The 16834-nt window shown below is 31.0% G+C and overlaps 1 protein-coding gene across 1 annotated transcript; it reads left to right on the top strand.

The window, feature by feature from the left end:
• The first annotated feature begins 732 nt into the window (after positions 1–732).
• On the top strand, positions 733–8790 carry LOC134716437 (uncharacterized). The gene is made up of 9 exons (XM_063579434.1): positions 733–738; positions 1835–1918; positions 2423–2603; positions 3262–3351; positions 4172–4267; positions 4491–4548; positions 5289–5318; positions 5661–5845; positions 6249–8790. Exons 1-9 carry the CDS (start codon positions 733–735, stop codon positions 6872–6874), a joined length of 1356 nt encoding a protein of 451 aa, XP_063435504.1. The 3' UTR covers positions 6875–8790.
• The last annotated feature ends 8044 nt before the right edge of the window (positions 8791–16834 follow it).

The raw sequence follows: 16834 nt of genomic DNA, 5'->3' as shown, positions 1-16834 counted from the left end.
TAGTATTATTAAATACAGCGAAGTCATTGATAATGTTGGAAATGCATACGATAACTCTACGGGAATCTTTACTGTACCAGTGGACGGTGTTTACTCGGTGTCTGTTACCATGATGTCAGGCCTTGTAACTGCTCACACTACTATTAGGAAGAATGGAGTAATTTTGGTGTGGCTATACACTGATAAATACTATAACATGGCATCCCAAACTATCAATATACAACTGATAACAAATGACACGATTTGGGTACAAATGAATAACAAGGCATCGAGTCTGTTTGATGTCTATAACACATTCAGTGCCGTGTTAAGTTCATGCCCCCAAAAGATTTAAAGATTTAATGATGATATTGATTTTACTAGATAAGAATACAAAAGTAATACAAATAAATTTTACCATTTTGTTATTGTTAGTCTTATTTGAATAAGTAGTAAGCTTACAAACACATTCATTTTCCTATTTGATATTCATGTACCTTATACATTATACTTGAAAAAAAAGCGGTTTAATTCGATGTATGCATACTATTTGTATATCATAGTCATTGTATAGTGATGTAAACAAGAAGGCGCAATATTAACCTGGTATGAGGGTATTGATAAAACGTCAATGAGACAACCAGCAGATACACACAACCTATAGATTGTGAACAATTTGAATTTCAGTTTGTTAATTGATAGCTGAATCACCCTCAGGAGAAGAAACATATTACGACTTATTACGATACCAACATGCCAGTTTGATATGAATATTTCCTGCTTAGTATTTAATCATATGATTAGTCGTTAGAGCATGTTCACAAAATCAAAATTTGCTTTAAGGGAATTTTGCTTTTGCTTTGCGTAAATACACCTTGTTTGTCTTATGTTATTTGCTCTTGCTTTACATCGATACCACATTCTTAGAAACTCGTAAACAAGTACATAGAAAATAATGGCATTATTGTTTTGATACCGATTAAATATCAAACCAGTTTTATATAAACAATTACAATGGTATTATTCTTTTAAGTTCTTGTAGGCAGCAAGGCAATGACATGTAGCCTTTTCTTGGAATGCACTCTTGTGTAAGGTTCTCGCAATCAGCGATGATATCAACTTCGTCAGCAATTTTTAAATGGAAAAGTTGCCATTTATTAATAAAAGGAATCCAATTTTTCATTTCTGCTGGCTGCTCTTGCCTTTGCACATAAAACATTGAATCTGGGCACACAACGGTCTCTAACTTATTCTGTGAAATACGTAAAAAGAAATCATGAAAAACGGAAATAACTTTCATGTTTGTGTCAAAATCATATCTTTTCAAAACACTTGTCTTCGAAATAAATGGACCACTTATATAATCACAAAAGACACATTCATGCATTGACTCGTCATAACCTTCACGATACATTAACGAATAATTCGCATATGAAGTTTGATAACATCCTAATTTCCAAATTCCATTTTGTTCACGCGTAGCTCCCCCAGCGATAACTACGTCTAATGATTCAATTTCCCGAACAAGTCTTTCTAGCCGAGCATCTATGTTGAATGAGGTCATTTCTCTTGCAATTAGAGTGTATTCTGTGTTTACATTTTGTATAAGTAAGTTCCAAATTTTACCTTCTGAATCTGACTTTGTATAATTGACAATCACCTTATTTACTCCTTTAAATATACATGTAGTTTTTGAAAGTTGCAAGGTTTTTTTTTCAAACTTTACAAGTAAAAAAGAACAATTAATATTACTTCAAAAAAATGCTTTTGTTTGTAGTGATTATGCAATGTTATTTTTTATAATAGGTTGTTGGGGGGAAAACAAATCAAATTATTTACTAAATTTGTGTTTCAGAAAAATGGTCATGAAGATATTCTGAAGAAAGTATCATTTTCTATACCAATATTCCACTGTTATGGGCATGGTGTTCCATGTCAGGTAATTTGTCATATCATTTACTTCTATTTTCAAGGTGAGAAAGGCAGATGAAAAATTCACTATAATGTTTTAGAAAGAAAATATTTGTGGTGTCTTTCCTTTTTAACAAATTTAAATTTTCAATAAAGTTTGATCTGGAAGAAATTTCACTCAATATGATTCTGTTCTAGTTTTATTTTCATGTTCAATCGTTATTAATCAATAAAAAAAAAAATGAAAATTACTGGTGTTTGTTGTCAGCAAAAAAAGGGTCTTGATTTCCTTCAATTATGATTAATTACTGTATTTGTATGTTAATTTTGGTCCCTTAACAGAATAACTATTAATAGGGATGCTGATGAAGCAATTATTAAAGTAATGGGATGAGGATAAAAGATATTTTAAACAAATATATCAACAGATGAACAGTAGATCTTGTGGCCTATGTTTATCAGACCAAAAAAATCATAAAACTTGGGAATTCCAGCGAGAGTATAATTTAGATAAATGCATTTTTTTTTACAGATTTTGTATGGACCCAGAAGAACTAAAAATCTTGGTTTGACAGATGGAGAAGGGATAGAGAGGCTTTGGTCATATCTTGGCAAGTTTTCATCTATAACTAAAGAGATGTCCCCAGAAAACCGAACTGATTTATTGACAGATGGCTTGATTTATTATGGACAGAAGATTAAAGACAAGTTAGGTAATTTCTAATAGTTGATCTCGAATCAGATAGACCGAAAGAACATTAAAACTCAAATGTGAAAGGTGTATGTATGTGCCCAGCAATTAGTTAAGTGATTAAACTCGTACAGTTTTTTTTACAGCCATGCTGCAATGGAGAGGGCGTTAAGTGTTACCCTTGTCTTTATGTACATCCAAACTTTAGTATGCCTCAACCAAAAGTTTTTTAACATAATGCTCATGACCACTAATACAGATTAAAAAAAAATTGAATTCGTTGGTATTTTGGTTGCCTCATTTTTACCATTGTTGAGTCATGTCCCTTTATAATGTGGTCATCATCTGTGTCCATTGACAAGTCTTTTATTCTTAACTTCTGTGATATGCTAAATCTAACTGTGTTATTATTGGACCATAATGGGTAAATCTAACTGTGTTATTATTGGACCATAATAGGTAAATATTGGAACCCAATGTTTTGTCAAAATTTTAAATATAGGCAAGTAATCAGTTTTCCACACTTTTTTGTAAGGCTTGACTTTATATTTTTGTGAAATAGTTCAACCATACAAGTAATAGATCAGGTTGTGTTCCAATACAATTAATTTTTAACTGGCACAGGACTATGTATTTCTATGCAGTTTTCTCAGAATGCTTGTTTATATTGTGTTTTTTAGGTGACACTCTTGTATCAAAGTATAAAAGAGCATCAAAATTAGAGGAGAACAGTAACACTTCATTGCTAGAAATGTTATCTTCATTTCCAGGTAAAGTTTATGGGTAAAAGATTAATCTAGATATAAGAAGATGTGGTATGAGTGCCAATTCGACAAATCTCCATCCAAGTCACAATTTGTAAGAGAAAACCATAATACGTCAAAGTACATCTTCAACACTTTAAGGCACCCAACAGCTATCTATAATGGGGCCAAAAAATGTATTTTTAGTTATGGTCAAATTGAGTGCATGCATTCACCTTAAAATTTCTAAACCATGAAAAACTATTTGATAAAAGAATATTTAGTTAATTGAAGCATGCAATTGGCTATTTTGAAGGATGTATGGCATCAATACTTAATTGTGTCATTATGATGTGTTAATAATAGTTTGTACATTCTTCATATTTTGTTCCAGTCATCATTTTGGCTTACAATTATGCTTATGAGAGTCTTTTCTAGGAGTAGATTGTAGTATTCATATGATAACAGGAGTGGAAAACAGTTTTAACCAAAAAAAAATTCTTTATCTTTTTGTTGATTGATTTTGTTCAATTATTGTGCTGCTGTAATGATAATATCATTGGCTTTAAAAAAAAATATAAAATTAACTTTCCCAATTCAACTTTTCACATTGAATCAGGGGATCAGTAACACCATCTACCACTTACTCTTTAAAGTTGTTGGGAAAAAATGAAGACAATTATGAGATTATTAAAGATCAAATGCATAGAAATATTTTCTTTTAAGATTGGACGTTTAGGGCTATTGCAAACCATCTTCCATTAGGCCTGATTTAAAAAGTTCCTTTAAGATAGTGATAGTGCTAAGTGGTTTCTTTAAACTTGATATAAGCAATTTCTTATTATAGATGGTGAAGCTGACATGGACATAGTTGAGGAATGGGTGAATGAAGAAAAGACATCTATCTTGTCCAGAATGCAGAACAGTTCAAATGAATCTGAATGTAAATATCCCATTTTTCATATAATGATAATTATTAGTGAATACCAGTTTCATTATATCATCCTTAAAATAAAATGTTACGGGTTAAAGATGTTTTTTTAGACACGATTATAATTCACTTTTACATCTTGTTGATTGTAAGAGATTTCTAAAAAGTATATATATGATCTTTCATTTATTCAACTAAAAAATTGAATGTTCAGTCTAGTGTTTCTTTTTTTCAGATGTTCTTAGCAAGACAGATATTTATGCTTTGGATCTGCAGAAATATTATAGAATAAGGTACTATCATAACATAAAGGACCATGAACTGTCATAGAGGAGAGTTCTTGATATCATTTTCTCGGGTGGTCCTTGAGGGAAATAGGATAGTTTGTAATAAAAATAAAACTGACCATGGAATAGATGTACTCCTAAAAATAATGTCTGTTTTTTTTTAAATCTTCATTTATTTAAACTGTGGAGTGCATTAACCCTAAAGCCAACTCGCATAGTATAAATATATTTCTCTTTCATCAAAAGTTTCATTTCTGCAAATTTGTTGGTTAGTTTAAGTAAACAATGACATCAAAGCACTATATTGTGTCAGAGTAGGGTTACTTTTACATTTGTTCTAAATTGGAGAGAGAAATATGCGATCTGACACCTATTTATCCCATTTTCCAAACAAATGGTGGCAATACATTGATGTTTCTTTTTGTATTTAATATTGTCAAAACAGAGATTGACTTCACATATGAACATTTTATGATCTTGAGTTTTCTCAAGATCGCAAGTTGTTGAAAGTAATGTTTCAGTATATATATATATGAACTTTCTGATAAAAAAACTGCACATTTTGAAATCATAGCCTCGGCATTATTTTCAATGCGGAAACTTAAAAGTGTTGGCAACAGATAAAATTTATACTATATTTTTTTCATGTTTTTGTTTGTAAATTTGTATTTTCCTTTGTGAACATGCTATAGTCTCATCTTGCTAAGCTGAAAATTCTCTTCAGTAAAATTATTTTGTATTTGTAGATGTGATGGAAATGAGGAAGATCTCTCAAGGTATAGCAATTGAATATAGTAAATTGTTTTTTTTTTTATAAAAAGACATAGGAAACATACTACAAAATCGCAACCATATATTTTTTTTAAATACACTCATCAAAGAAATATTTTAATTAAAACGAAAGTTTGTTCTTTTTTTTCTCGATTTTAGCGGAAGCAGAAATAAACATAACTTTGATGTATTTAAAACATTAATTCTGATTACCATTACTAATTAAACTTTATGGTATGTTTGTTTGATTTAAGAATATATTTAGGGGTTTAAATTGCCTTTCATGCGTACCATATATGTTTTAATGGAACAGAGGATTTATGTGAAATATTAATCTATTTTTTCAGGTTGGAAAAGAAGTTATCTGCTTATGAAAATAAGAACAAGATAAAAAGAATTGATAAAGACGGTGAGACTTTCATATCTTGTTTGAAAGTAGCAAAGACCAAGGAAAAGAAGCTAGCACTGACTACAATTCGCCAGCAGGTTTCAGAGAAACAGTATCTGTTGAAACTAATAAGGAAATATGCAAGTAAGGATCAATTAAATGTTGTTTAGGCTATTGCAGCGTTGTTTAAGGGGTTTTGAAAGGTGCTAATTATTAAACCCATTTGCATTTGATTTTAATCTATTTAGTATACAGATTTGTTAAAAAAGGAAAATCCTACATTTAATTATGACTGGTTCCTTCCCACCACTGGTATCTAAAAAACATATATATCATGTTTTACTTTTCAAGCAATAGGCTAAAAGAAATATATGTCTTGTAGTTAATAATTATTATATTAAAAGAGAGTGTGTTTATTATTTTTTTTTATATTTACTGTACTTGGCAATAATTGAGATTTAATAACTCATAATAAGCAGTGTTTAAATATCTTCATTTCTATTTTCATTCTAATTCTTGTTAACTAAATTATTATTTTTTTATTTAGAGGGGCAAGCAATTTACCATCGACTTTCGAAACAGCTTAAGTGTGTCATTAAAAAAGAAAAGAAGTCAATTGACGGATACAACAAAATAGGAGAGCCCTGTTTTAACATGCCTCTAATTATTTGCTCTGATGATGTAAATACTGTTGAGAGCGAGATTTTCAATTGCCTAGGACAGAATGAAGGAAGCTCCAGGATACCATCAGTATTGAAACAGGAAATTGTCCAGTTGAAATGCCTTGTCACCAGATGTCAGGAAGAGAAAGAACTCCTGAAACAAGAAATGTCCTCGACTTTGAATTGGTACCAGGATCAACTTGTGAAATTAAGGAGAAGGTTGGGAGAGCTTGATACTTCTGGGAGTTTCTCACATCTTATACGAGAAGGAATGTACTTGGAAATGTTAATTACTCATTTGAGTAATCTTTTCCAAGAATACATTGGGGATACATTTACTCCTCTACCTTTAATTTTAACAGAAAATGTAATGTCAGATGACCACAAAAAAATGTCTGAAATGTTGGCTTACCTGGCATCTGTTGAAGATTTATTAGTAGATGGAGATAGTGACAGTGATATAGAAAGTGACAGTGAAGATGAGAGTGACTGTGAGACCGAATTAGCTTAAAAAGTACATTTTAAATCCTTTTTTTTTGGTTTATGATATATAATTAAAAATTTGCTTTATAAACTCATAATTTTCAACAGATTTTTTGCTAATTGATTCAACATAGCTGATACCTAATGTTCAATATGAGAAAGTTATTTAACATTTTGGTATAAACTGAAGTATCAAATGATAAACTCAAGAAAAAAGGAATTAGTTATTTGTCTGTAAATTATTGTTTAAATAAAGAAATATATAAACTACAGTATTTGTTAAAGATGTCTAACTTTGAAATTGAGAATAAGCCTTTTAAGAATTTATTGGAAAAAACTTTAAAGAGTTTGTCAAATTCATGGTCACCGATTTAACTCAAATTCTCATATTTTTTTTATAACAATGTACTTCATTTATCAAAACTATCAAAAATTTTAAGTCAACACTTTACAGAGCATAGGGTCAATAATGTGTAGTTTAATTTTGTGAATATCTTAGTCAAGACTACATCTAATAAACTATCAAGTTGACCTTAGATGACCATATAAGCGATGTTAACATAAATATAGATACAAATATATTAAGCCAACTCTTTTTCTTAGATTTTTAAAGGTCTGTTTAATTTTATTATATAGATTAAAAATATATTTTTCTTATCATTTTTACCTGTTTAAAAAAAATGGTAGGTCAAATCACTCATCAATTGATTCACCTTTGTTTCACTTTCAATGTTGACATTCTTTTCCTTTTAATAACCAGTACACATACAATGCATGTGTTGTCTATTACTAGTTTAGGGGTTAAATTGAAGTTCTCATGAATAGATTTAATGAGGTGGAAATTGCAAGTGAATAATTCATAATCAATGTTATTTAGCTTCATTTGTCAAAATTGAACCATTTTATACAGGTTTGATCCTGTATGATCATGTATTTACATTTTGATAAATAAAAAAATCCATAGACTATTTTTTACCTGATTAAATCAAATATGTAATGCAAAATACAATGTTATGCGCTAATTTTTGAGTAAAATGAGGTTGAAATTTTGTTTATCTGCTCAAAAATCAGATTTGTGGCCGTATTTTTGCTTTTAAAAGAAAGACATAACAACTTGCTATATATTTATTAAATTTATAAAAATAGTACTATTTACATTTTCATGAAAATAGGCATTTTAAAACAGTGCATGAACTTGTTTTCAAGTTAAATAAGTTTGAATGATAAAAATCTGTCAAAAATTGAATCTTTTCCCTACAAGTCATAGTTTAACGTAGCGAAATTAACAATTTATGTTAGCAACGTCATTACCTCTCCTGTAAATGTATGGTACCCTTAAAACGAATATTTTTTTCAGTTCTATTATTGATTGAACAAAAACAAATCATACTTAAGATTTCTCATATATCTCGTAGCTAATGTCCCTTTAAAGATAGATCTTATTTTTTTAGTCATAATGATTGGCTTGTATTCAGATTATGTTTTAACAAAAAAATAGTTATATACTGTGGATTCATTATTATTCGTTTGATACCAATTTTCGTTGATTTCGTGGGTAGAGGGGCACCACGAATTAAATTGTTCAACGAATTAAGAATTTTCTATAGGAATATATACAGAATTTGTCAAAACCATGATATCAAATCTCCACGAAAATGCAAGTTTTCCTCAATCCACAAAAATTGGTACCCAGGAAAATAAATGAATCCCCAGTATAATTTCAATTGAGTGAAATACTGAAATAACTTTTAGCTTCATATATCAGAGATTTGAAACTTATTTTATGATTGGTGGTATCTTTACACTGGTGGCTTTATTATTATTAATTAAAATCAATAGAGATGAGTCCTGTCAGTATAGAAAGTCCCTGGTTGATAGTTCTTAATTGATTCTTCTACATTTGTACACTGTGATGTTTATTGCTGTATTATTTATCAAATATATATAAATATATTATATATTATATTATATAAAAAATATATAAAATCTTGTACCCTTAACAGGCCCTGTGATCTGGCAAATTAAAATATTATATTCTATTCTATTCTTGTTACAAAAACTTTCACGATTTAGATTATCAATCACCATTTATTTGGCTTATGTCCAATGAAGATAGTCACATTTTTAATCAAGTAAGCAATTTAATTAATAATTTAAATGTTGTTCGAAAACAACTATTAGTTTATATATTTTATATATTTTACTGTAAAAAGACAGAGGCTTAATTTACAAATTAAGATATTTGTAAAGCTTCTTTTTGTAAATGTAGGATCATGAAAGCACCAGGGGAAAAAAACAGAATATTGAATTTCAGTCTCCTATATTTTTTAGGATCACTGTATTTGTCAAAGTTGAAACATGATACATTTTATAAATACACATTAGTATGTGTTTCTTGTCATTTTCAATTGTCTTTTCATTGTAATCATTGATTTAATTGTATTCAAATAATTGTTATCATTGTACCAAATTTAACTTGTGATTATTCTGCCTGTTATGGGCGTCTTTAATTGACAATAAAATATATTTGATTTGATTTGATTTGTTGTATAAAACTGTCAGGTGAGTGAAAAAAAGAGTAGTACATAATTGAGTTACTGGAAGTCTGAAATTCACCTAGAAACTATCATATTGCGAGTTCAACAACTAAAAGTTACAAATGGTTGTAATATCAAAAGATAAAACACATCAAGTTAATGGAAAACAACTCAAATTCCTAACTGGGTACAGGCATTCCTTTTCCTTGCTTACAACGAGAGAGATACATTATAAAACCTGGTTTTATAGATGGTCTAACCTCTTACTTTAATGACAGTACCTTAGAATTACATTATATTGACAAGAATGTGTAAATCAGACATAATTGGTAAAAATGATCAAAATAAACAAGGAAGAAAAAAATGGCATATAGACAATGCACATTAGCAAAAATGATCAAGGCACAGCACATTTGCGGGATGATAAAGTACAGGATTAAAAATTTTGCATTTTGTCTTCAGACTACAAAAGACTTGTACTCATCAGTGACGCTGATACAAAAATTCATGGCAGAAACTGTTTGGAAAATTATTTCTATAAGGCGTGTAAGAAGGGACTTTACACTCGGTTGACTCCCAACTCTAAATTGTTGCTTCATGCTGATAAGCCATCCTACATGGCCACAAGTTCAGAACTCAGTAAATATAATAAGTTGATGTACAAAGTAACATGACAATGAACTTTTCCTTCAATGTGTTATATACCTCTACAGGACTTTCATGTAAACAGATTTTGATGCTTGTCTGAGTGCATTCAAATATCTTAATCTGCAAGTACAAATTATAAAGCCAAATACTGTCCATCAAGACAATATTTCATAATATTGACTATGTATCATGAAATATTTTTACTAGTCATTTGTCCAGAGAAGGACAAAATTTCATTGTGGAATTTTCTATGTATAAAGACAATATTTAGCTTATGAATAAGATCAACTTTGTCCTGTTGCAAGGAGGCTATATTTTGTGTGTATAAAGACATTTCATAGACGAATTGTCATTTAATTGTGTCTCATGAAAGTAGGTTATTATACAAATATATCATGCTTACAAGGGGTATTTGCCAAAAATACCGGTTGAGAGGTACAAATTTCCAGAGCCGATAGGCGAGTGAAATTTGATTACCTCGAAACCGGTATTTTTGGCAAATACCCCTTGTAAGCATGATATAATTGTTTAATTCCACCGAATGTTCAACCTCTTTCAAATGATGTTTTTTATCCTTAAAATATTTCATCTGGAACCGTATATTTAAAATGACCATGAATTTGTCATATTAGAATCGAAATAATTCATTGAGTTATTTTTAGACACAGTGTTCCCCATCTGCCATGGTATTTGCTAGGGTATTCCCCATCTGCTATGGTATTTGCTAGCAAATACCCCGGCACATGGAATTCCCTAATGACAAATACCCCGGCAGAGAAAAGAAAATCTCAATACATAGAAATTGGTAAAAAATACCATGTCTCTCATCCAATCAAAATACAGCATTATTACATAAGGTGGAATTACAACATATATCATATTGGATAATGATAGCAGTAAAGTGTTTTATTTGGTTGATGATAACAATCACAAATTAATTAATGAATACACGTTGGAAACAAAACTATTTTTGTTCATCAATACACTTTCGAAAATGGCAGTCATGAAGTTCTACACGTGACCAGGAAATGTTTGAAAATCGGTTAAAAATTACTAGAAGGCAGATGGGTCAATTCATTTTCTTTAGGATCCGACAAGAAAACAAATGATGTTACAAAAAGGCACAAATTGATAGCCTTTTGCAAGATGATCCAATTTTTCATAATTTTCAATGTCACTGCGTCAGTCAAACAAGTAAGCTTGTTATATTCAATGTGATGAATTCACTCCCATAAGAGGTGTCAATAACTTAAGTCATCACTTGCAGAGGCACTGAAGCCAGTGTTTGAAGAAATAGAGTTTGAAATACTTGCATGGTTTTATGAGAATAAACTATATATCTATTGAGAAATTCTTTTTTGGACCATAGTGAACATATTGTCCTCCAAGAGAATAGTCATTCGGGCAAAAATTAGTGTTTTCAGTGATCACAACTCGGTGCAATATTGTCCACAAGGAGATGACAAAAATTAATGGACAAGGACAATTACTAGTATTATTTTAGAATGAAACAGTGAGCGATGGACAATATTTTATTTTACTCATACATCAAACAGCTGGGTACCAGGGCCGCGTTCAATAGCGTAGCTGCTACGTAGTGCTATGTAGATTTTGACTTGAACGTGTAGATATAGACAAGCTGCTACATAAATATTGATAGCAGCTACTTAGCTGCTACGATATTGAACTCAACCCCGGTAAAACCACAAGAATGTCATTGAAATGGGCATTATTGTACAGTCGACTAAATGTTCGAACAATGTCGCAAATGTTTATGGTTCAAGTACCTCTACAAGTCAAGTTATATGATTTTCTTGACTAAAGCTGTGAATGATCATTTTAAAAAACGTACTTAAACGCTTCAATGAAATATATCGCGCGGTCGCATTATGCACACGAACGCCCTGTAATGTCGCTGCATGTACATTTTTCATAAATACAATATGTGCACCAAGTAAAACCATTCCACTTTCAGTACACTTGAATAACTCAACTGAACATACTTGAAATGGACTTATTGGTAGTCGATAAAAGGGACAAACGAGTTTTTCTAAAATTTACCAACCCTTTTAAAAAAGTAGATTTGAGATTCAATTGAGGTACGACTTCCCGGTCAAATTTTGTTGGCTAATAAAACGAAATAGTCCAGTTCTGAGATTTTCGAGTGTAGAAGATGTAAATGATCCAACGAACAAACGCGCGTCATATTTTGAAAAGTTCTGTCACAAGCACAATATGCGCATGTAGAATAATTCAGCATTATCATTGAAAATGACTTTATGCTAGTCGGAGGACCGTTTGGTAGGTAAGAAAAGTTACATTTTGTAGAGGTGAAAGCATACAACAGTCAACTTAGACTACTTGGACTTTGATTTATAAGGTCGCCAATGTAAGACTTTCAACCAATTTTGATGGCTCAATTTTCTATTCTGTAATATACATGTATTTTGTGCATTAATGCGATTTTCGAGCACAGAAGTGGTAAATGATATTCAAACTTTTTTTTTAAAACACTTGTCTGGCGCAAACTAAATATGTGCACAAGCGCCATGAAACTTTTATACACTGCAGGTACATATATACACTGCAGGTACATATATGAATCAATGTGTGTACAAAAGAACAAAAATCTACCTTTAATATTATTGAATCACTCAGAACAATATATTTGGGCTTTTCACTAGCCTTGAAAAGAATCTTCGATAGCGGATTAAAAAAAACATTTCAAAACTAGACAGCATGTACAGATGCATATTGTTATTAAAAACGTATGTATAATGCTTTAAAATTGCCTGGAGCAAGCTATTAGCACAAAAACGATTTAGAATTTCATATACTGCATGTACATAACTAACACAAAGTGCATACCAAGTAAATGTATTCCAACGGAATATCATTGAAATGATTATTTCACCAGTGTTTTAAATAATACCAACTAGTCGAAACATTTACAAAATCTGACGTCCATTCTCACTAGTATACACATATTTGTTATGGGACCAACTAAAGGACGCCTCCAGGTGCTACATTTGAGACCCATTGGTGGCCTTCGGATGTGTTATGCTCTATGGTCGGGTTGTCTCGTTGACCCAGTACCAATTTCCATTTTTAATTTTATCTATAAAAACCTCGAGACGAAATAACATATCTATAACTTCTGTAAAACTTTAGATGAAAACCACTTTCCCCGCTACTGTAAAACTTATTATATATAACGTATACAACTTTTGATGACAAATGCAATATATTATCCAGAATTTTCTTGTAACTAAGTTAATGAAGTTTTTGGCTTCTGTGATAAGGATTTTGTAATTTACATGTTTCAAGCTTGGTGTGAACTGGAAGCCTGTCGAGAATATCTAGTCATTTTTTATGTCTTTTTGAAAGTATTTTATTTAAGTCTCATCTCTCAATAATATATAATACATCATTACATTAAATGTAAAAATATAAAAATATAAAAAGAGAGCCATCCTGTACAGAATTTTAAGAGACTATAACATTACAAATTATATAAAGAATGCAACTTTTGATGACAAATGCAATATATTATCCTCACAGGTTATACTAGAAGTGAGCTAACATTGGACAATAGATGGACAATAGATACATGACAATGATATGTGATTTCGAGGGAACCATATCAAGGGAAATTCAAATGTTTGTTAATTTAATCATCTTTTGCACTAGGACGAAACAAGTTGCTTTCTTTAAAAACAGACTGAAAGCAATACGTGAACCTTAGACGCTGACTTTTCACCAAAAAAGAATGTTACTTAGTTTTTGTTTGCTGTTAAACTGTTTTTTTTTAATTAAAAGTATGCAATAGTGTGTACATTCTTGCGCAAGTCTGATAAAAGCTATGCTGGATAGTTGTAAGTAAAAGAATGTATAACTACTATTTGAATAAGCATTTTACAGCTGGGCTTTGCATTTATTACTTGGGACTGTGCATGTTTTTTTTTATATAATCCTATTGCAAACCGCATATATAAACAATAAATGCAAATTGCACAAACCAATTGTAATATAGATTTAAGCATAAGCTTTTTATGGCCCTGCAAAGAAGTTGTCGGTGCCATATAGTTTTACCCTTGTCCGAAATTCCGTCTTTCCAATTCCGCAACACACCATTATACGAAGTTTTTTTCTAAACGCCTTCCGAAATTGGGCTGATTTTTGGTATGCGAGTTACATTTGTAACTATGATAAGTTGCAGATCAATAATATTGAGAAAGGAAATGGTGAATATGTCAAAGCGACAACAATCCGACCATAGAGCAAACAACAGCCGAAGGCAACCAATGGGTCTTCGATGTAGCGAGAATTCCCGCACCCGTAGGTGTCCTTCAGCTGGCCCCTAAAAATATGCATAATAGTATAGTGATAATGGACGTCATACCTAACTCTGAATTATACACAAGAAACTAAAATTTAAAATCATACAAGACAAACAAAGGCCAGAGGCTCCTGACTTGGGACAGGCGCACTTTGAAAATTGCAGCGGGGTTAAACATGTTTATGAGATCTCAACCCTCCCCCTATACCTCTAGCCAATGTAGAAGCCAAGTTTATGTTTCGTTCTCCTCCACTATCTTTTGCCGAAATTACGGGCTTTGAGAAATTGTTGAAAATCACAGTTATACGGACTTTTTTCTAACGCTTTCAGATATTGGGCTGATTTTTGGTATTTGAGTTGACCATGATGAGTTATAGGTCAGGCTTAAGTTTCGTTCCCCTCCGCTTATTTTCGCTGAACTAACGGGCTCTGGACTTTCACAGTTATACAGATTTTTTCTCTATTCCCCTCCAGATTTTGAGCTGATTTTTGATATGTGAGACTACCCTCATGTTTGTGTCCACATGTGTTTATATTGAAATTGCAGATTTTTCAACTTTTTGGGACGGGGCCATTTGTGTCGCTCTGACACATCAAGATATAGGAAGATGTGGTGTGAGTGCCCATGAGACAACACTCCATCCAAATAACAATTTAAAAAGTAAACCATTATAGTTTAAAGTACGGCCTTCAACACGGAGCCTTGGCTCACACCGAACAACAAGCTATAAAGGGCCTCAAAATTACTAGTGTAAAACCATTCAAACGGGAAAACCAACGGTCTAATCTATATAAACAAAACGAGTTTATAATAGTAACAAACCAGCTTAATTTTGGACCTTTTACTTATGCAGAGACTTATTTTGATCTCATAAAACATCTCACATTTTAAGGATTTTCTTATTTTACTGGCAATCCAAATATATTTTACAGGGAAAGGAAAACTTGGTTTTTGAAGAATATCTTATTTTCGAAGTTCTATGAATGTTTGAACATACTTTCAAGAGAAGTTAAAAAGGCCACATATCAAAGTACAAAATTATGTAATCTACTCCTTGGGTAAAAACTCTTGCAATTTCGAAAATGTCTCAAAGTTTATAGAAGGACAGCGACTAAAACAAAAAACAAAAGAGAAGAGAAGCAGCAAGAGATCAGAATATCGTAAGCAATAATTTATACTAAAATCTTAGTTTATTTTCACCAAATACTCTTTTTCTCTACCAAATGCAATTCAACTATTAATAAAATGCTTTGCACATAGTTTCCCCTTGGTACATGTATATGTACAAAATGGTCATCTCTATTACTCATTATCTGCGCTGTAAAACACTGCTACATTCTATGGTTGCCTGTCCAAAGTTAGGAGACTGAAGCTTTTTATAATTGTATATACATTATGTTTTTTTTTATTGAGGGCATTTGGTTGCCTAGTTGCTTACATCCATTTCACTTTGGCAGATAGTTCGTCTCATATAGTCATACAACATCTCCTTTTTATAAGATAGGCAAAATACAAACTTTTAAAGACTGTTATAAATATTCAACAAAACTAGACATAGCAGTCTACGCTCATCTGGGCCAAATATAAACTTCTAGAGACAGTTACAAATATTCAGTTTATCTGAGTGTAGTTGTCAATTGAAATCACCTGCCACAACAAATACAATGTAGTATCATGCAGTACAGTTCAGGGATTAAGATAATGATCACAGAGTCTGCTCTTCATTTTCTATCCCTAACTATTTTGATTTTGTTTCTTTTTATTTTCTAGCTACAATCTAAATTATGAAATTTTATTTTTGACACCAAGTGAATAATCTTCAATAATTGAAGGATCACTAGAAACTGAAATAATAAGAAGAAATATTTTGTCGAAATTAAATGAAAAGCAAAGGAGCCCAATTAATTATAGTCTAGGTGTTTGGTACCACCATCTAATTTATTTATATACTGTTTTTATCTGATGCATGATAGTAAGTCATAACACTGTTCGATACTATTAAATTATTTTCTCTAGAATACAGTAGCTGTTTGACCAACATTTTTGTAATTTCAGGATAATACAGGTCAAATATTTACCAATTGAGTTTAAAACTTTGCAATTTGTTCTAATTTTTCATTTAAAGTTTTCATATCAAGTAAGAATGAGACATTGCTTGCTATCAACTGAAATTATTTAATTTTAATATAATAATAAACATGTTGTAATATTTTCTAAAATTGAAATTCATATTCACAGGAGAAACGAAAAAATAAACATATATAGAATTGAACCTCATGATTCCATTAATTCAAGAAATATTATGTGGAATAAAATCAGCAGCATATGGTATGATTTACCGATTGTTTAAGGTTGTACCATTGCTATACCAACATGTTTTCACAGTAGAGTTGTCTCAATAGATAAGCATTCAACATCTTTTTATTTCTCATCAAATATTTGAATAACTGAAGAAATACTATG

The sequence above is a fragment of the Mytilus trossulus genome, chromosome 4, assembly GCF_036588685.1.
Source record: "Mytilus trossulus isolate FHL-02 chromosome 4, PNRI_Mtr1.1.1.hap1, whole genome shotgun sequence".
In the NCBI taxonomy this organism is placed as follows: Eukaryota; Metazoa; Mollusca; class Bivalvia; order Mytilida; family Mytilidae; genus Mytilus; species Mytilus trossulus.
This window is presented reverse-complemented; position numbering and strand designations above follow the sequence as displayed.

Bases quoted from the DNA above. Each gene is read 5' to 3' on its own strand.
- LOC134716437 (XM_063579434.1), top strand. The intron at 4,268-4,490 runs GTAAATATCCCA...TCTTTTTTTCAG, and splicing joins CAGTTCAAATGAATCTGAAT to ATGTTCTTAGCAAGACAGAT. The intron at 4,549-5,288 runs GTACTATCATAA...TTGTATTTGTAG, and splicing joins CAGAAATATTATAGAATAAG to ATGTGATGGAAATGAGGAAG.